Source organism: Schistocerca gregaria, chromosome 3 (genome assembly GCF_023897955.1).
Source record: "Schistocerca gregaria isolate iqSchGreg1 chromosome 3, iqSchGreg1.2, whole genome shotgun sequence".
In the NCBI taxonomy this organism is placed as follows: Eukaryota; Metazoa; Arthropoda; class Insecta; order Orthoptera; family Acrididae; genus Schistocerca; species Schistocerca gregaria.
This window is the reverse complement of record NC_064922.1, coordinates 885,536,781-885,558,821: the sequence shown is the minus strand read 5'-3', so window position 1 is coordinate 885,558,821 and position 22,041 is coordinate 885,536,781. Positions and strand designations below refer to the sequence as shown.

Genomic DNA, 22,041 nt, shown 5'->3' with positions numbered 1-22,041 from the left:
CTGTCCAGCTTCCTTGACAAGCACTCCTGGAAGAAAGGATTTTGAAGAGACATGCCTTAGCCACAGCCTGCAGGATTGTTTCCAGAACGACATTTTCACTCTGAATCACAGAGAAGATTACATTCTATGCAAAATACATTAACTTACAGACCTGCACATCTCCATGTATGACAATTATGTTTGTGGTAAAAGTAGCCAAACCTAAACATTTTAGCAAGAGCACTATTTGGTTTTTCCAGTGTAGGTTTTCATCAATATGCACACTGAAACACTTGGAACTTTCTACCCTGCTATTTATTCCTTGTTGGTATACTTTTCAAAGTCGACAGCTGGCCCATTTGGGCAAAACCAAAGAGTAGGTTTCACATAAACATAATTTGCTATTTCTGTTGTTGGTGGTTCTTTGTTTGAGTTCAAAACAATGCTTGTATCATCTGAAAACAGAACAAATGTTGGCTCCTGATTCAAATAAAATAGCAGATCATTAACATTTAGTAAGAACAATAGTGGGACTCCCACTTTAATTTCTCTCCACACATGACATGGTGTCCCTCTTTTTATCACTCAAACTGCATATGTTAAATTTTTGCATTCTGTTTTAATAAGTAAGCCTCCCTCTGCTGAACTATGTACACCATAAAAATGAAACTTCTCAAATAAAATATTAAGGTTGACAAAATCAAATGGCAGCACTAAGTCAAAGAAGATCCCAACTGGTGACGTTTTATCACTGACAGATTAATGAAACAAATAATCACCAAGTACTTAAATGACCACAGTCCACTGAACAATAATCAGCATAGCCTTCAACAGACAGAAGTACAGAAGTAGCGATACTGGCTTACACCAATGAAATAGGAACAATCTTGGATAACAACAATAATGCTGTGGGAGTTAATTTGGATCTTTCCCAAGCTTTCAGTGCTGTTGGACATGAAATTCTTTTATGTAAGCTGGAAGCAATGGGGATAAAAGGAATAGAAAACAAGTAGTTTCCATCATATTACTAAAATAGATAACACATTGTGGAGCTCACATCTGTTCATTTTGACCATAAAATCAGATTAGTATCTGATGAAAGGATAGTTGAAACAAGTGTACCCCCGATAATGTGCTAGGACCCCCTTCTGTTCCTTATTTACATAAGTCACACACACACACACACACACACACACACACACACACACACAAACACACACAAACACACACACACCCCTCACCTCAGAAACTGCAGCCAAGATAATGTCTGCAGATGACACAAGCTAATCACAAGCTAATAGTGAAAAACTGGAAAGTCCACATTCGAATGTCAACAATACTATCGAGGGAAAAAAAAAATTAAAAGAATGGCATGCTCAAGTTGCAGACAGGCACAACACAAAGACTGTTGTTACACACTGAGCTTTCAGTCAAAGCTTCTTTAGAAAACAACACACACAAAAATTCACACAAGCAAGCAACTCTCCCACACATGAACTTGCTTTGTTTGTGTGTGTGTGTGTGTGTGTGTGTGTGTGTGTGTGTGTGTGTGTGTGTGTGTGTGTGTGTGTGTCATTCATCTTTTCAGTGGTATGAGAACTGAATTGGGGCAATTCTCCTGGGTTTTCCTTTGTCAAGGAACACTATAAAACAGAGTTAAGTATTTCAGCTTCTGCTTTACTACCCTCCATTTCAGATCCTGTCTCATTCACTAGAGACTGGACACTCACTTTGGTGCCCTTATCAGTCTTTACATACCACCAAAAATTTCTTTGGGTTTTGTGAAATACAGGGTGGTTCAAAAAGAATACCACAACTTTAGGAATTTAAAACTCTGCAACGACAAAAGGCAGTGCTAAGCACTATGTGTCGGTGAATTAAGGGAGCTATAAAGTTTCATTTAGTTGTACATTTGTTTGCTTGAGGCGCTGCTGACTAGGTGTCAGTGTCAGTTGATGCTAAGATGGCGACCGCTCAACAGAAAGCTTTTTGTGTTATTGAGTACGGCAGAAGTGAATCGATGACAGTTGTTCAGCGTGCATTTCGAACAAAGTATGGTGTTAAACCTCTTGATAGGTGGTGTATTAAACGTTGGTATAAACAGTTTACAGAGAATGGGTGTTTGTGCAAAGGGAAAAGTTCTGGACGGCCAAGAACGAGTGATGAAAATGTAGCACGCATCCAGCAAGCATTTGTTCGCAGCCCAGGAAAATCGACTCGCAGAGCTAGCACAGAGCTGCAAATTCCACAATCAACTGTATGGAGAGTCCTACGAAAAAGGTTAGTTATGAAACCTTATCGTCTGAAATTGGTTCAAGCACTGTCTGCAGCTGATAAGATTAAAAGAATCGATTTCTGTGATTTTATCCTTGCTCAAATGGAAACAGATGAATCTTTCGTTTCAAAGATTGTGTTTAGTGATGAAGCAACTTTCCACACTAACGGGAAAGTCAACCGTCACAATGTCTGTATATGGGGCACTGAGAATCCGCGGGAAACAACTCAGTATGAACATGACTCGCCTAAGGTGAACGTTTTCTGTGCCATTTCAGCCAATAAAGTTTTTGGTCCCTTTTTCTTCGAAGGTGCTACTGTAACTGGACTACAGTATCTGGAGATGTTAGAGAATTGGCTGTTCCCTCAGCTCGAACAAAAAGCACAATAATTCATATTTCAGCAGGATGGAGCGCCACCACATTGGCACTTATCTGTCCGTAACTACCTGAACGTCAACTACCCGAGGCGATGGATCTGCCACCAGGCAGCCCGTGACAGAGCACTTCATCACTGGCCTCCAAGAAGCCCTGATCTTACCCCCTGCATTTTTTTCTTATGGGGGTATGTTGAGGATATGGTGTTTCGGCCACCTCTCCCAGCCACCATTGATGATTTGAAACGAGAAATAAAAGCAGCTATCCACACTGTTACGCCTGATATGCTACAGAGAGTGTGGAACAAGTTGGAGTATCGGGTTGATATTGCTCGAGTGTCTGGAGGGGGCCATATTGAACATCTCTGAACTTGTTTTTGAGTGAAAAAAAACTTTTTTAAATACTCTTTGTAATGATGTATAACAGAAGGTTATATTATGTTTCTTTCATTAAATACACATTTTTAAAGTTGTGGTATTCTTTTTGAATCACCCTGTATTGTTAGACAATATTCTGCTACAGCAGTCATTGAAGGCATCACACATTGTTCTCTCGAAGCCAAAAGTGTTTCATTCAGCATCTCTCTATCTATAGTCCTATACTTTGTTTTACACCTATTATGTTGAAGGCTCTGTTTCTTTAGAAGTTTTTTATAGCAACTGTATACCATGGAGGTTCCCTTCTATTATGAACTGTCCTACTGGGTACATATCTATCCATTGCATGGTCAACTATACTTTTAAACTTCAGTCATAGTTCCTACATGCTCCTGCCCTGTGCTGAAAGTTTCAAGTTCCTCATTGAGATATGACACTACTGATTTTTATCTAGCTTACTGACCATATATATCTAACTGCTTGTTTTAGTTTTCCTTCGTACTCTGGTAATCATTGTTGCCACAACAGCATAATGGTCACTGACACCAGTTTTGGTATGAAAATCCTGAAAAAAATCAGGTCTATTTGTTGCCATTAGATCCAATATATTTCCATCACTAGTGAGGTTCCTCACGATCTGATCAAGAAAGTTTTCAGAGAAGGAATTTAATAATATTTCACAAGATGTCTTGTCACATCCACCACTACCAAAACTGTAATTTTCCAAATTAACTGTTGGATGATTAAAGTCTCCACTGATGACTACAGTATGATTGGGGAACTTATGCACAAGTGAACTGAGGTTTTCTCTAAAGTTTTTGGTTACATCAGGAGATCAGCCTGCTGGGTGACAGAAGGATCAAATTATTTCTCGATGCCCATGCCTGATACTGAGTCTTGGCAAACAATCTCACGTGCAGCTACAATTTCTGTCTTAGTGGAACTGAGTTTCTTGTCTACTGCTACAAATATACCAACCCCAGTTCCCATCTGTATATCCTTCCAATATAAACTTAAATTTTCCCCAAAAGTCTCACTGCTATCAATTTCAGGTTTCAATGAGCTTCCCTGCTTTTCATGAGCACTTCAAACTCTGGAACTTCGTTGCAAATGCTTTCAGAGTTTACTTTAAGAATTTAATACTCTCACCTATAGGAGGCATTCTTTCGATCTTCTGCTGATACCTCTGGGTTTTCTACTGCTACTGTTATCTGGAATGGATGGAGAGTTGCCTGCTCTATTTCAGATGTAGTGTGATATATCACCTGTGAGAAGGGATCAGATGCTAGATTAAGAGTGATGGATGAAGTGTCAGCAAGTGTTCATGTGCTATGCTTTACAGCAGAGTTACATATGTGTTTTAAATAATTAATGGAAAATCTCATATAAAGATGTGAAACAAATACTAATACTAACAAAGAGATAGAGGGGCTTACCTCAGCTCAGTACAGCCGATAGATACACAAAAAACAACCGAAAATTTACATTCCTAGCTTATGGAATAAATGTTACTTCATCAGGGAGGAGAGAGGGGAAAGAAAGGGAAGGAGGGAAAGTGGATTTAGTTACTCACAACCCAGGTTATGAAGCAACAGGGAAAGGAAAACAGGGAGGGTAGCAAGGATGGAGGCATGGTTGTCAGAGGGAAGCCAAAGATATTCTATTGTAAGTACTGTGCCAGCTTCAAACCAAAGAGGATGCATACAGAAGTAAAGAGGTATATAGTATAAAGATGTAGGATGAAAAGATGCATGAATGGCTAAAGAGGAAAGGGAAAGAGGAGAAGACTGAAGAGTAAATGGGAGTAAGGTTGTTTAACGTAGGTTCAGTCCAGGGGGATGTCAAGATGAAAGGATGTGTTGAAGTGCAAGTTCCCATCTCCGCAGTTCAGAGGGACTGGTGTTGGGTGGGAGAAGCCAAATGGCACATACGGTGTAGGTCCCTAGAATTATGCTGGAGGGCATGCTTCGCTACTGGGTATTGGACGTCTCCTAGGTGGACAGTTCGTCTGTGTCCGCTCATGCGCTCAACCAGTTTAGTTGTTGCCATACCAATGTAGAAGGCTGTGCGGTGCAGACATGTCAGCCGATAAATGACATGTGTAGTTTCAAACGTGGCCCTGCCTTGAATTGTGTATGTTTTACCAGTAGCGGGGCTGGAGTAGGTGGTTGTGGGGGGACGCATGGGGCAGGTTTTGCAGCGGGGTTGATTACAGGGGTAGGAACCGCTGGGTAGAGAAGGTAGTCTGGGAATATTGTAGGGTTTAACAAGGATGTTACAGAGGTTAGGGGGGCGACAAAAGGCAACTCTGGGTGGTGTGGGGAGAATTTTGTCAAGGGATGTTCTCACTTCAGGGGTTGACTTGACTTGAGAAAGTCATATCCCTGGCGGAGTAATTTATTGATGTATTCGAGGCCAGGATAATATTGGGTGTCAAGGGGGATGCTTCTGTGTGGTCTGAGGGTAGGAACATTGTTGTTCGACGGGGAGGAATGTATTGCTAGGGAGATCTGTTTGTGGACAAGGTATGCAGGATAGTTGCGGGAGAGGAAAGCACTGGTCAGGTTATTGGTGTAATTGTTGAGGGATTCGTCACTGGAGCAGATACGTTTGCCATGAATACCTAGGCTGTAGGGAAGGGAGCGTTTGATGTGGAATGGATGGCAGCTATCAAAGTGAAGGTACTGTTTTTTGTTTGTGGGTTTGATATGGACAGAGGTGTGGATGTGAGCTTCAACAAGATGAAGGTCAGCATCCAGGAAGGTGGCTTGGGTTTTGGAGAAGGACCATGTGAAATTCAGATTCGAAAAGGAGTTGAGGTTATGGAGAAAATTAAGGAGTGATTCTTCACCATGAGTCCAGACCACAAAGATGTCATCTATAAACCCATACCAGGCCAGGGGAAGCAGCTGTTGGGTCTTCAGGAAAGCCTACTCCATGCGGCCCATGAACAGGTTGGCATAGGACGGAGCCATCCTGGTTCCCATGGCCGTTCCCCTGATTTGTTTGTAGGTCTGGCCTTCAAAAGTGAAGTAATTATGGGTGAGGATGAAGTTGGTAAGTGTGATAAGGAACGAGGTTTTTGGAAGATCTTCGGGTGGGCGTTGGGAGAGGTAGTGCTCAAGGGCAGAGAGACCATGGGTGTGTGGGATGTTAGTGTAAAGGGATGTAGCATCTATGGTGACAAGAAAGGTTTCAGGTGGGAGAGGAGTGGGAATGGATTTGAGGCGTTCTAGGGAGTGGTTTGTGTCCTTGATGTAGGAAGGGAGTCTGCGTGTGATAGGCTGGAGGTGTTGGTCTACCAGAGCTGATATACGTTCTGTTGGGGCTTTGAAGCCTGCTACAATGGGACGGCCAGGATGGTTCTCTTTGTGGATTTTGGGTAATAGGTAGAAGGTAGGGATACGTGGCTCAGGTTAAGCCTTTTGATAGAACAGATGTCTCTGGAGGAGAGAGGGATCTGGATGAGAGGTTTAGAACTGAATTGGGGTTGGTGATATGTAGCATTTGACTGTGGTTATAGTTGAGATTTGGTCTGTGTGGGGTATGTGCTGGGATGGGGAGATTGAGTAGGGTGGCTAGGCTAGGTTTGTTGGCTATGAGGGGGGTTTGTTGACAGCTCTGTTGTGGTTGGTGTTTGTGAGGGATAAGGAGAGGGACCCCACTTCTTAGGTGTTGCACTAGCACTGTGGATAGTTTTTTTCAGGTGGTGTGTGTGGCATGGGACTCAAGTTTGCAGCTGGTTTCTAGGATGATGTTCCCGAGTGTGTTCTCCAAGCAAGTGTTTGAGAGGTGGAGGACTTTGAAGAGAGATAGGAGCTGTTGGGAGTGGTGTTTACATGAAGTAGTGTAGAGATTCAGGACAAGTTGGGTGAGGGCTAAGGATTGAAGGTTCTGGAAGTCCAGGAGAGATTGGTGGAAGGAGGAATTGCACACAGAGATGGGAACTTTTAAGGTAAGTCCTTTAGGGGTAATACCAAAGGTTAAGCAGGAATGGAGGAAAAGTATGTATGATTGCAGTTTGGCTACGGTAAATGCATGTTTCCGGAATGAATGTAAATAATGTGGTATAGGATTAGGGTACATAGTGGGTAACTGATGGGTAGGGAAATTAAATAACTAAAGTTAAAATAGTAATCATAAGAAGGAATAAAACACGGAAGGAAGGACGAGAAAGAAAGAAATTGTGTTGGTAATGTTCAATACCAAAGGAAGACCACTAAATAAGAAAAATACGGAAAAAGTTGACCAGACCAAGCAAGTATGTCCAGATCAGGGGAAAAGAACACACGTTGCTCAAAAACAGAGATAGCAAGTAGCGGGGAAAAAAAAAAAAAAAAAAAAAAAAAAAAAAAAAAAAAAAAAAGGGCCATTCATGCATCTTTCCATCCTACATCTTTATACTATATACCTCTTTACTTCTGTATGCATCCTCTTTGGTTTGAAGCTGGCACAGTACTTACAATAGAATATCTTTGGCTTCCCTCTGACAACCATGCCTCCTTCCTTGCTACCCTCTCTGTTTTCTTTTCCCTGTTGCTTCATAACCTGGGTTGTAAGTAACTAAATCAACTTTCCCTTCTTCCCTTTCTTTCCCCTCTCTCCTCCCTGATAAAGGAACATTTATTCCGAAAGCTAGGAACATAAATATTCGGTTGTTTTTGTGTATCTATCGGCTGTACTGAGCTGAGGTAAGTACTGGCCAGCCCCTCTATCTCTTTGTTAGTATTACCTATGTGTTTTTAATTTTTCAGAGGTGTTTGATATCAAAGTGTCATATTTTAGTTATATCATTGATTTAATTTTTGTACATGTTGCAATCGCAACGAAGATTATGTATTCGTGGCTCCTCTTCCAAACAAGCAACAAACAAGGGACCTATGTCTGTCTTAATCGACTGGATGATTAGCATTGGGAAGAAGTGGGCTTTATTCCCCATCCAGTCATCCTGACTTGGGTTTACCATAGTCTCCCCAAGCTGCTAAGGTGACTGCTGGATTGGTCCCTTCAATTAGGCCACAGCTGACTTCCTGCCCAATCCTTGCCTACTTAATGTGTTATATATGTGTATATACTATTTCTGTAATGTATCTGATATGTCCAATACCGTTGCACTTAATGGTCTATGGATGAATAGATAAGAGTCGGAAGTTCCATGCAGCTTTTTGCGGATGATGCTGTAGTATACAGAGAAGTTGCAGCATTAGAAAATTGGAGCGAAATGCAGGAAGATCTGCAGTAGATAGGCACTTGGTGCAGGGAGTGGCAACTAACCCTTAACATAGACAAATGTAATGTTTAGCGAATACATAGAAAGAAGGATCATTTACTGTATGATTATATGATAGCGGAACGAACACTGGTAGCAGTTACTTCTGTAAAATATCTGGGAGTATGCGTTGGTGCCAGGTTGAGATTTACTGGGAGAGTCATTAGAAAATGTAGTCCATCAACAAAGGAGGTGGCTTAAAAAACACTCGTTCGACCTATACTTAAGTAGTCCTCATCAGTGTGGGATCCGTACCAGGTCGGGTTGACAGAGGAGATAGAGAAGACACAAAGAAGAGCGGCGCGTTTCGTCACAGGTTTATTTGGTAAGCATGATAGTGTTACGGAGATGTTTAGCAAACTCAAGTGGCAAACTCTGCAAGAGAGGGGCTCTGCATCATGGTGTAGCTTGCTGTCCAGCTTTCGAGATGGTGTGTTTCTGGATGAGGTATCGAATATATTGCTTCCCCCTACTTGTATCTCCCGAGGAGATCATAAATGTAAAAGTAGAGAGATTCGAACACGCACGGAGGCTTTCCGGCAGTTGTTTTTCCCGTAAACCATACGTGACTGGAATAGGAAAGGGAAGTAATGACAGTGGCACGTAAAATGCCCTCCGCCACACACCATTGGGTGGCTTGTGGAGTATAAATGTAGATGTAGATGTAAATATATAAATTTAAAGATTTTATTAAGTGCTCAGTTTCAGTAGAGTGGCTAAGTACCCCATTATTACAAAAATGATCTTTCTAAGGCCTTTGATACAGTCGACCACAAGATTCTATTAAATAAATTAGAAGCATTAAAAATAACAGGGGTTCTAATGACTGATCTCGATCATACCTAGCAGCTAGGGCAAAAAGAGTAGAGACAACACATACTTCAAATAGATCTAAACGTTTAATAAAACATTTATCAGAACCAAAACAGATTAATATAGGGATTCCACAAGGTAGCGTATTAGACCAATACTATTCCTGATATACATCAATGACTTTGCCAGTAGTGTTACTCATGATGAAAAAAAAACTCTCTTCACTGGTGACAGCAATATTATAGTCACTGAGAAAACAAGAGAGCTACTTGCAGAGAAAGCAAATGAAACTCTCAAGGAAGTTTACGATTGGCCAATAAGCAATAAAGTGACATTTAACATAAAGAAAACTAAAGCCATGAATTTCAGTTTGAAGAGAGAAAATGACAAATGTCAAGTTAAATGTAGATGGCTTCTGTTTAGATTGTGTAACAAAAGCAAAATTTCTTGGAATGAATATTGATTATCAGTTGATGTAGTGTGAACACACAAAGGTACTTGCAAACAGGTCATCAACAAGTTATGCCATCATCAGTGTGTAACACGCAGTGTTGTATGCCCAGTTCTTAGCTATGGCATTTTTTTTTTGGGGGGGGGGGGGGGGGGGGGGGACAAATGCACAAAATATAAACACAATTTTCAATCTCCAGAAAAGAGCCATAAGAATAACAAAAACAATAGTAGTCAAGCTGTAGTAGCATTAGTAGTAGTAGATCTGCTCTGTGTGAATACATCTACCAGTCAGCTGTACACATCAAAAATAACATTGGTAATTACTGCATAAACAGCTCTGTCCATGACCATGAGACTCAACTTACAATTGCCAAGAAAAAATAAACATAAAACTCAAAGCAGCATTTTCTACCAAGGAATAGAATCTTTCAATAAATTACCATAAGAGATTAAAGAAATTTTAAAAGTACACTCATTTAAAAAAGGCAGCTAAAATGTTCCTATTATGGAACACATTTTATACATAGAAGGATTACTTAGATAAAACAGAGTAGTGGTTTGGTAAAAAAATATACAAATAAATAATAATTATTATTATTATAAAACATCCAACATTCCACACAACACCTTCACATTATGTTTTCCTCCTTCTTTTTTAACTTTTCTAGAAAAACTTACCCCCAAGCTATGCATAGCACAATACTAACACCTCTTCCTCTTTCTGAGCTCAACATCTCACCCATTATAGAGGGATGCTGAATCAGTTTTTCAGGATAGCAAATGGGAAGTTGTGGTACAAAAATGGCCCAGAGATCACACCGGTGTGTGTGTGTGTGTGTGTGTGTGTGTGTGTGTGCGTGTGTTTATGTAGTGAGTGGTTATGAAACAATGTGTGTATAGTGTGTGCAGTGGCTGATAGTGAGATATGAGTGAACAGTGTGGCACTACATTATTTAACAAGTTATTTGTAAAAAAAGTATTCTATACCAGGAGTAAATCTAAAGATTGTCTAACTAGAAGTCTGTAAATGTATGTACAGTATATACGAATTAGTTTATTTTAATATATTAAAAACAAAGATTCCAAGATTTACCAAGCGGGAAAGCGCCGGCAGACAGGCACATGAACAAAACACACAAACACACACACAGAATTACTAGCTTTCGCAACCGATGGTTGCTTCTTCAGGAAGGAGAGGGAAAGACGAAAGGATGTGGGTTTTAAGGGAGAGGGTAAGGAGTCATTCCAATCCCGGGAGCGGAAAGACTTCCCTTAGGGGAAAAAAAAGGACAGGTGTACACTCGCACACACACACACACACACACACACACACACACACACACACACACACACACACACACACACATTCATCCGCACATACACAGACACAAGCAGACATATTTAAAGGCCAAATATGCCTTTAAATATGTCTGCTTGTGTCTGTGTATGTGCGGATGGATATGTGTGTGTATGTGCGCGAGTGTACACCTGTCCTTTTTTTCCCCTAAGGGAAGTCTTTCCGCTCCCGGGATTGGAATGACTCCTTACCCTCTCCCTTAAAACCCACATCCTTTCGTCTTTCCCTCTCCTTCCTGAAGAAGCAACCATCGGTTGCGAAAGCTAGTAATTCTGTGTGTGTGTTTGTGTGTTTTGTTCATGTGCCTGTCTGCCGGCGCTTTCCCGCTTGGTAAGTCTTGGAATCTTTGTTTTTAATATATTTTTTCCATGTGGAAGTTTCTTTCTATTTTACTTAGTTTATTTTAAATTGGTCTAAACTTTTAAATACTTCAACATGTCCTATATCCAGAATGAGATTTTCACTCTGCAGCGGAGTGTGCGCTGATATGAAACTTCCTGGCAGATTAAAACTGTGTGCCCGACCGAGACTCGAACTCGGGACCTTTGCCTTTCGCGGCAAGTGCTCTACCACCTGAGCTACCGAAGCACGACTCACGCCCGGTACTCACAGCTTTACTTCTGACAGTATCTCATCTCCTGCCTTCCAAACTTTACAGCTCTCCTGCGAACCTTGCAGAACTAGCGCTCCTGAAATTAAGGATACTGCGAAGACATGGCTTAGCCACAGCCTGGGGGACGCTTCCAGAATGCGATTTTCACTCTGCAGCGGAGTGTGCGCTGATATGAAACTTGGTCCCGAGTTCGAGTCTCGGTCGGGCACACAGTTTTAATCTACCAGGAAGTTTCATGTCCTATATCCTTGCAAAAAGAGATCTACAGATGAATAAAGCTACAATCCTGAAGTACAATACTTTCCCAAAAATTTTAGAAAATGATGTAAGGAGTGACACTGTGAAATAGTACTGGCATCTGTGGAGTCATCCTTCTTACAGAGAAGATTAACAATGGCATATTTTGATCTGTTAAGGAAAGACCCTGAATTAATGATGCATTACATAAGTAACTCCCTGTCTCCACAGCCAAGGTTGGAAACGTGCACCTGAGCAGGAGGTGCTTGACTCCAAGGTAACCTATTCCGAATCATGGTTTTTCAGTTCCAGTTATCTGGCCGGTAAAAGGGGCAGAGCTGGCAATGTAAAGGTCTCAATCACCAGTTTTTGCAACAATGTCCTTGATAAAATTCCAAACATATATCTGCACAGTCTCATGAAGTGAGGGCACGTAACACTGTTGTTGGTAATTTGTCCATTGGTTGGTGATATTGAGTTCAGCCGCCATCTAGGTGCTGCACGAAAGGACTAGGCTACATGTCAGCACCAGTTTTAACCCTCTCACTTCCTTTCATCTATAACAACACAAACCCAGCACAGCCTTCCATATGACACAGTTTTATATATGACGATTCATAACAGTTTGGAGGAAGGCAACAACTCACCACCTCTACTAGGACTTTGCAAAAAGCATCAATGCAGAATTCATGGATCTGCTCCCCTGCACTCATTTCCTGAGTAAGGAACCTACTTTTACTTTTTTGACATAAGTGACCAAGAACATTAAATATTATAGAGTGACTTCTTTTCAGTGTATAATCAGAGATATTATCCGTCCTTTATGAATTTTTACTTTTTAGAGAAGTCATGACCTTCCTTATTTCAGATGGGGGATGTGAGATTAATTTTTATTTCACTTAATGTCCTTTGTATTGCTTCTTTCAATGTAATGTGCTCCTTTATATTGTGACCTGTTTGCAGTAATTTTTCCACCTATTTTTAAAAATAAATAATTAAAATTGTCTATAATACACTAGACTTTCACTAATCTGGCCATTCCTGGCACATACGGGTGCCGGTTTAATGGAAATGCCAGATTATTGACTGTCTGAAATTTATTTTATTCACTTATTTTGTTTTTTATTTATTTTGAAAAGACAGGGAATATGGTGTACTGTACTTTATTAAACCGAAGGATACAATTTTAAAACACAGAGGATATAATTTATTAAATCCAAAAATACATTAATTTTAAAAGAAAACTTAGTCCTTAAATGTACACTGTGTCGTATCACTCACTATGAAACATGTCCCAAATTTTTATCTGTCACAATGGTGACACGCAATGGTGGTACGCTTTATCAAGCAACCACTTCACAAGCATTACATCGGTACTACATGTATCTGGTTGTTGCAGAATTTTTGCTTGGCAGCTTCAGCACCAGCAGTATGAGAAATCTTCATGCTCTCTTCTCCTGTGTCCCCTTCTTCATCATTTTCATCATTACTTTCTTGCACGCTTTTGATAATTTCTTCATCTGTTAAAGTTTAGTCCGTATCACAGTTTTCCTCATTCAGCCACTTTGTGACATCTTCGTGTACAAAGTAATTGATAATTCCGAATTGACTGGCTCATCGCTGTCACTCACTACTGGATACAACTCGGCATCAATGGATGGCCACAATTTTCTCCAGCTCTTCATTATGGTAACTCTCTCCACTTTATACCATGCTTCAGCTGCTTGGAAAACACCATCACATACGTTAATTGCTTTCCATGCCTTCAGCATAGTCTTGATAGAGTCATTTTCACTTCTGTTCAGCAACGAGACGAGAAGTGAGTGTCGATAATGACATTTAATTGATTCCAAAATTCCCTGGTCCATGGACTGAATTGGGGCTGTCACGTCAGGTTCTGAGAAAGAGTGCTTATACATGTATACCATCGGACTTTAGAGAAACAGCTAAAGGGTGACTGGGAGCATTGTCAATTATAAGGATAGCTTTCAGTGAAAGCTTTTCCTTCTTTGGCTCTCTTCTCACTGCTGGTACAAACATTTCATGGAACCACCAAGAGATTATTTGTCTGTCCAAGTGCGCTTTCTTCTGAGTGCAATACTGCATTGGTAGAGTATTTATGTCAGTGTGTTGAAAACAATGTGGATGTTGGGACTTCGCAATTACCACAAACGGTAGTTTGAGAGTCCCATTTGCATTACAACATGCCATTAATGTTACACGCTGTTCATGTTGCGTGTAACCAAGCGCTTCCTTCTCGTTCTTGGCACCTAATGTTTTTGAAGGAAGCATCTTGTAAAAGAGTCCCGTTTCATCAGCAATTTATAAGGCATCAGGAGTTAATTCTTCTTCCTCTATTATCTTCTGTATCTTGTTTACAAACTCATCAGCACCCCTATCGTTAGCTGAACGGCTTTCCCCGGTAACTGTCAGCTGCCGAAGGCCACGTTTTTTTCTCCAGATAGCCAACCACCACGCACTGCAACCAAGTTAGTACCGCCAAATTGTTTGTTAAATATGCGAATATGGCTCTCTCCTTTCAGTAGCCCTACATTCCTCCCGTGGTGTTGAGAAGGAGGGGAAACAATTTAGGGTCATACCTGTCAGCATTGTACTCAATCTTGCCCTTCTTAGAGACTGCTGGCACCATACGGTCACCAACAAGAGATGACTTAGTCTGCTTCATTTGCCCTGATGCCACCCACTCCGATCAGGGGCTCTGCCCATGGGTGCTACCCAGCCACAGCAAAGGCCACTTGTCATGATTGCCAAGAGTCCTGAAGCCCCAGGAAGAGAGGCATCTACTCCTTGGCATACGTGGGGAGGTTACAGCTCAGGCATCAGCAGTGCAATCCCTGTGTCGTCAGGGAGCTACCACCCAATGGGTACACGACGGCCCCACCACAATGCAATGGACTGGCTACCGTGCTGGATATTGAGCGCAGAGAAATCCAATGTTGTCATGGCGGTGAAAGAGGGCAGGAGACAACGGAAGAAGATGACAAACCCTGGAAAGCGTCCTTGCCCAAATAGTTGAATTGCAGGTAGAGGTGCAAAGCCATGACAAGAGGTCCAGGAGGCTAAATCTAAGGACACTATGGATAACTAGTGTACTACGTAAGGCATCCTTCTCCATATGGCCTGCACTTCTGTAGTATTTGGAAAGTGGCACATCAGACCATAAAATGGGACCTGAACTTATAGGGCCAAAAAGTGGGGAACTCCTTTTAGTCACCTCTTATGACAGGCAGGGGTACCTCAGACCTATGCTAACCCCTGGACCCGTATGGGGTAAACTGTATGGGGGGGATTTTTTTGTGTGGAAGGGAAGGCAGCTGTCAATATGTACCAACCACCAATGGTACCTGCGTTTCAACAGCTGCTGTCCCTTCCACACCAAAAAATACCTCCCACACACAACATGGCCATCAGGGGATGGCACATTTGCAGTGGTAAGATTCCTATTGCTCAGTATGTTAGAGGACTCCCCACGGCCTTCTCAGGCAGGTGCTAACTGCCAGACCTAGGCAGCAAACAGATCTCTTGTGCAATTTCCCCACATGCCCCGGACCCTTCCACCACCCACAAGAACCAGCTACAATGGAGTGCCATGTTCGTCACTCAATACTCCCCCGGACGGGGACAGCTGAACCACATCCTTCGTCAGAGCTTTGATTACCTATCATCATGCCCTGAAATCAGTGTCATCCTATGCAAGATTCTTCCCACCCCTCCTACAGCGTTGCTCCTCGCACAACCAACTGCCACAACATCTTAGTCCATTCTATGCCAGTCCCAATCACTTGTCACAAGGATTGTATCCCTGTGGAAGACCCAGGTGCAAGGCCTACCCAATCGACCCACCCAGAACTTCCTAATCCAGTCAAGTCACAGGTTTATCCTACCACATCAAAGGCTGGGCCGAATATGAAAGCAGCCATATTGTAAACCAAGCCTGCTGCATTCATTGCTCAAATTTTAAATTGGTGAGATTACCAACCAGCTGACTCTTCCCCTTCACCACCAGCTTTTCTGAACTGCGAAGATGGGAGTTATCCTTGCAACACATTCTCTGCTCCTGAAATTATCTGCCTTCAATCTAGAGTAACCTACAGTCCCCACCCCACCCACCCACTCTGCCCTGTCACCTCTTCCCTATTCACCTCCTCACACCCTCTTTGTGTGATGCCTTATGTCAATGTGTCCGCGTGTCTTTCCCTTTTCCCGGCCCACTACAGATTGCCACTCAGCATGACTGTTGCACTCCGGCTCGAGCTGGTGGAGATGGTTGTCGTGTGTGTGTGTGTGTGTGTGTGTGTGTGTGTGTGTGTGTGTGTGTGTGTCTGTGTGTGTGTGTGTGTGTGTGTTCCTTTCTGAAGAAGGCTTTGGCCAAAGGTAAATGTGTAACAGCCTTTTCCTTGTAGTTGATTGCAGTTCAATGTGACACCTTTACGGTAAGAAGTAATCTATCTTTTTCCTAATATTGTTGATAGGCCTGCCTGGAGTTTCCATTGTTTAATTTAAAATGTCTACCATGCAGCAAGTCTTTCAAACTGCTCCCATTCTCTTTACCTGCAATAATGTCATATTCTATAGCATGGCTTCTTTCCTCATGTTTATTTTAACAATATTTCATATGTACTTTATTTCATTGTGATGGCTATAAATTTCAGACAAGATGTGCATAAACTTTTCTTAATATGTTACAGTACTGTTTATAACTGGATAGCATTTCTTGTTCTGGTTATTTCTTTACATATCCCTTTTCAAGGTGAGGGTAATCTGATAACTGTAGTGATCTAAAGTTTCTTTAATGATTTCCCAGTCTTTTAACATGCTCTTACCATCTTATCTTGTCTTTTCTATGATCTCTTGCAAGGGCTCATCTTTCACTAGTTCTCTCCATGATTCTTTCCTTACTCTATCCATTTTAGTAAGTCCTGTTCTGATACTTTGAAACTTCATCTCATCAGCCTATATCCTGCTCAAGCCTTTTCTTCGTTACCCACATTTCTGGTGTATATGTTAGCAGTGAAGCATAATATGCTCGGTGTAACAACTGCTTGCTTTTGGGTGGTATGTCCTTGCTCCATAGCACACTTCTTGCACATTGCAGGGAATCATGGACTTGTCTTCCCATTTCAGTAATCTCACCATCATTATTCCTTTCATTGTTTTCTATTATGCTCCACAGGTATTTGAAACATTCCACTATCTTTAGTGCTTGCCATCTTATACTTGTAACCACTGTTACTCTCCTCTTATTCCTCACTGTTATCATCACTCCACACTTATTTGCATTTAGGCTAATTTCAATCATACCATACCGTAACTTCCACACATTTGGCTCTTCTTGCAGCTCTCCTTCTATATTTCCACGACATCATTAAATCAACTGCAAACATCATTGCTTTGATACTTTTATCTTCTATTTGTACTGCCAGTCCTGTCATATCTCATCCACAATAGCAATGAAAAGTGAAGAGTATAGTGCACTACCTTGCTCCAAAAAATATTTCTGTTCGCCAAGTCTGTATTCTCTCCTCCCACTTTCACACAGTTCACACTTCCTCAATACAATGCTTACGCTATTTTTCTTATAGTCTGCCTCCCAATTACCCTCTTATGAAGGGTTTCTGAGATCTTGCTTATTTTCGCACTATCATACACCTTCTCAATGTCAAGAAACATCATTACTAATTCCTTACCATATTCGCAGTGTCTCTCTTTGGAGCTGCCTTACATTAAAAATTAGATTCACTGCCAACCTTCCTCGTCTAAACCCATCTTGTTTCTCTCTCTGTACACCTGTACTACTACATTCAATACACTCTTTCCCAGAACCTTTTCAAATACCTCAGCAGCATAACATCAAAGCAACTCCCCTATAATTTTAATATATTTTCCTGCAACCTTTCTTAGAGACTGGCTCTATGATTCCCTTTCTCTAGTCTCTCCTTTCTTTCCATACTATTCTCATAACCTGACAGATCCAAGTGAACAGTGCTGGCAAGCCTCATCACCTCCGTTTTCTTCCTGAAACTGTATGCTGAATGCTTTGTTTCTCTTTGCAACTTCCTCTCTTACTCTACCATTCCACCAGTGTGTTTCTTTTCACCTTTCCATATCACTGGTTCTTCTGTGCACTTGTTCTGCTGTTTCCACCATTGTTGTTTTGAACTTTCCTCATTCTTCAGACTCTAATGACTCTCTTCTTTTCTTGGTACATTGTTCTTACCATTTTCCAAAATTCTCCTTTGCATTTCTGTTCTTTCAACTTCCACACTCTTAATCTTCTTCCCCACTTTTTTGTACCTTTTTACTCTTTATCACCTCTAACCATTATTACTAAAATAGGGCGACCGCTATCTATGGATTCAGAAAGCATTGCCTCCACATCTGTGAGTGTTCTCTTTGTGTTCTAGTCACATATTTTGTAGTCTAGTGCCGATTTACTCAACAAATTGTGATTGTACCATATTATTTTATAACTTTCCTTCTTCTCACTTCAGGTGTTGCCTACTGCTAGTCCATTCCCTCTGCAAAAGTCTAACAATTTTTGTACTTCCTTGATTCTCCTTCCACTCCCAACACTTCCTTAAGTCCTTCTGTTTTCTTGCTCATGTGTACATCTAGGTCTCCCATTGTCATGATATTCTGTCTGGTTAGCTGTCTCTGCATTTTCTCTTCAAAGTCCTCCTCCCCTTTGCCAGAACATCCAACTTGTGGTGTATATATTTGCAGGATTTCCATATCCTTCTCTTTCACTTTTACTCTGACCTCCATCATCCTGTCATTTATCCCCTTCAGCCCCCTTGTACTTCTTCTCTCATAACCACTCCATGCCTTTCTTCTTCCTCATTCCCACTTCAGTAAATCCTATCTCCATTCCTTAATGCCCTTCTTCCTCTACCTTTACACCTAGTTTCTGACAATTCTAGAATATCCATTCTATGTTCATTCCTCCGCCTTCCCTGTCAGTATCCATATGTAAATGTACCACGTCTTAGGCCTTGTAAATAGCTGGGCCATCTTCCACGCTTGTTTTATGCTTGAAACATGAATTTTATACACTACAGGTTTGCTGGACTTGCCATAACAGAGTTCTTTCTCCACCCGTTTTGGCCCACAGGAGGTGTTTTATTTCCCTCCCAACCTTCAACAGCAAGGAGCTGCTGAAGAGCATTCTTCAAAGCACCACACAGGGATGTGCTCTGGAAGTTTAAAGCTTCCCCGAGAGCATGACTTCCCATAATTACATTTGATTACCATTTAGGAAAATTACTTTCAGAAACTGATATGCACTCATTACAAACTATGTTGTATTTAGAACTAACATTACACCAATATTTTTTAAGTTCTTAAAAATCTTCAGTTGTTTAGTCATTAATCAGCCACACTGTGTTCTTTGAGTGTATCTGAACCATGGAACCAAGTCATGTAATGTATTTAATGTGCATCATAATCTGATAAACCATTTATTACAGGATGGGCATGTGTTTCTTTAACTTCTGCTTCTTGTAGGAATACATTACCTATAAGGCTACAACTACCTTGAGCAACTTAAGTAGGTAAAATTATGACTGATACTAAATTATAAATGGCTAACAACACATTTAAACCACTTTTCTTTACTTTCAGAAAATTAATGTTAAAATCACCAGAAATAAATAACCTCTTCTTTCTGTCAGATAGGCAGTGCAATAAATCACACAACTTTTCATTAAAATTTTCAATTTACTCAGTGAGAGATCTCTCTATTGTAATAATCAAAGATATTATATTTCCCAATATTATCTTATGACATAATGCAATACGGTCTGCTGTAAAGGAGTTTCTAAGTTAAGGTTCAGATCCGAATTAAATTTTCAACTCAGTCTGGTAACATCAATCATTTCTAGTCCAACAGCCCTAAAGTGTATAACAAGATTCTATTTTGAACTTATCAGATGTAGAATTACCTTTGGGTGTGCCCCAGGGAAGTGTGGTGGGACCCTTGCTGTTCATTTCATATATTAATGACGTTGCAGACAATATTAATAATAAAATCAGGCTTTTTGCAGATGACACAGTTATCTATAATGAAGTACTGAGCGTAAAGAAGATGCATAAATATTCCGTCAGATCTTGATAAGATTTCAAAGTGGTCCCAGGATTGGCAATTTGCTTCAAATGTTCGGAAATATAAAATTGTGGACTTCACAAAATGAAAAACTGTAGTGATCAATGACTATAATTTCAACGATTCACAGCTGCATCTGACCAACTCGTATAAATACCTGGGTGTAACACTTTGTGGGGATATACAGTGGAATGGTCGCATATATTGTTGTTGGTAAAGCCGATGGCAGAATTTGGTTTACTGGTAGAATACTGGGGAAGTGTAATCAATCTACAAAGGAGATTGTTTCCTAATCACTTGTGCAACTGGTTCTAGAATATTGCTGAAGTGTGTGGGACCCATGATAGACTTGCTGTGGATATTGAACTTATACAGAGAAAGGCAGCACAAATGGTCACAGGTTTGTTTAACCCATGGGAGAGTGTCAGGGAGATACTGAAGGAACTGAACTGGAAGGCTCTTGAAGATAGATGTAAACTCTCTCGAGAAAGTCTATTAAGAGAGTTACAAGAACTGACTTTAAATGATGACTCTAGGAATATACTACAACCCCTACGTATTGCTCATGTAGGGATCCTAAGGATACAATTAGAACAATTACTGCACACAGATAGGCATTCACACAATCATTCTTTCCACACACTGTACATGAATGGAACAGGAAAAAACCCTAATAACTGGTAAAATGGGATGTACCCTCTGCCATGCACTTCAAGGTTGTTTGCAGAGTACCGATCTAGATGCACATTTGGGAATCTACATCTGCATCTGCAAACCACCATGAGATGCTGGCAGAGTGCACATCCCCATGTATGAGTTATTGCGGTTGCTTCCTGTTCCATTCATGTATGGAGTGTGGGAAGAATGACTGTTTGAATGCCTATCTGTGTGCAGTAATTATTGTAATCTTATCCCCAGGATCCCTATGTGAGTGATATGTAGGGCTCAAATGGCTCTGAGCACTATGGGGGCTTAACATCTGAGGTCCTCAGGCCCCTATAACTTAGAACTACTTAAACCTAACTAACCTAAGGATATCACACACATCCATGCCCGAGGCAGGATTCGAACCTGCAACCATAGCGGTTGCGGTTCCAGACTGAAGCGCCTAGAAGCACTCTGCCACAACGGCCGGCTGATATGTAGGGGGTTGTAGTATAGTTCTTGAGTCATAATTTAAAGACAGTTCTTGAAAATTTGTTAATAGACTTTCTCAGGATAGTTTATGTCTATCTTCAAGAGTCTTCCGGTTCAGTTCCTTCAGTATCCCTGTGACACTCTCCTATGGATTTAAATGTGTGACCATTTGTGCTGCCCTTCTCTGTATTCATTCAATATCCCCTGTTAATGCTGTCTCGTACAGATCTCACACACTTTAGCAATATTCTAGAACCAGTCATATGAGTGATTTTTAAGCAATCTCCTTTGTTGACTGATTGCACTTCCCCAGTATTCTACCAATAAACCGAAGTCTAACATCTGCATTACCCACGACTGAATCTATGTGATCATTCCACTTCATACCCTTAGAAAACATTACACCCAGGTATTTGTATGAGTAGGCCGATTCCAACAGTGACTCACTGATATTATAGCCAAAGGATACTACTTTTTTTTTTTGTGAACATTTAGGGCATGTTGCTAAACTAAAGTTTGACTCTTACATAGAAGATAACAGCAACCATTCACTTTTTACAATGCTATTTATTTATCTAAATAGCGCCATAACAGGTTACATCTTCAGATGGCTAGTTCATGTTAAGATACATTTTACATTATGTTTCACTTTTTATTTTCCCAACTGATGAAATCTCCTTGGGTAGTGATGAGATACGAGACAATGTCTTTTTGACTTTAATTGTGACTCGCAACTAATTTCAGCGATGTTACCTTCCATGTAAGAGTCAATCCATATTTTGTACACAGCCTCCAGCTCAGAACGTCAGTTTTCGACAAATAGCAAGTTGTAAGTCTTTGCACCAATGTCAATTATTACCACGATCTGGCTGAATATTTGTGCAACTTCTTCCAGACAGTACTTAATCACACATAACTGCACCACCTGATTTTCCTATTAATATCTTGCCTGCAAAGTCATTAATATACATTAGGACCAGTAAGGGTCCCAACACAAGTCCTTCGGCCTCGCTCAAAGTTGCTTCTACATCTA

General features: G+C 40.9%; 1 protein-coding gene across 3 annotated transcripts in view; it reads right to left on the bottom strand.

Annotated features, from left to right (window-relative positions):
* Positions 1-22,041, bottom strand: part of LOC126355073 (exportin-5) — a 205,760-nt gene that overhangs the window by 181,845 nt on the left and 1,874 nt on the right. The window contains exon 2 of one of the 3 annotated variants that reach the window (XM_050005248.1): positions 4,157-4,272. The exons of the other annotated variants lie outside the window; for them this stretch is intronic. Coding sequence (XP_049861205.1) covers positions 4,157-4,169 — 13 coding nt within the window. The 5' untranslated portion in view covers positions 4,170-4,272. The remainder of the gene's footprint in view (positions 1-4,156; positions 4,273-22,041) is intronic. 3 annotated transcript variants of the gene reach the window in all.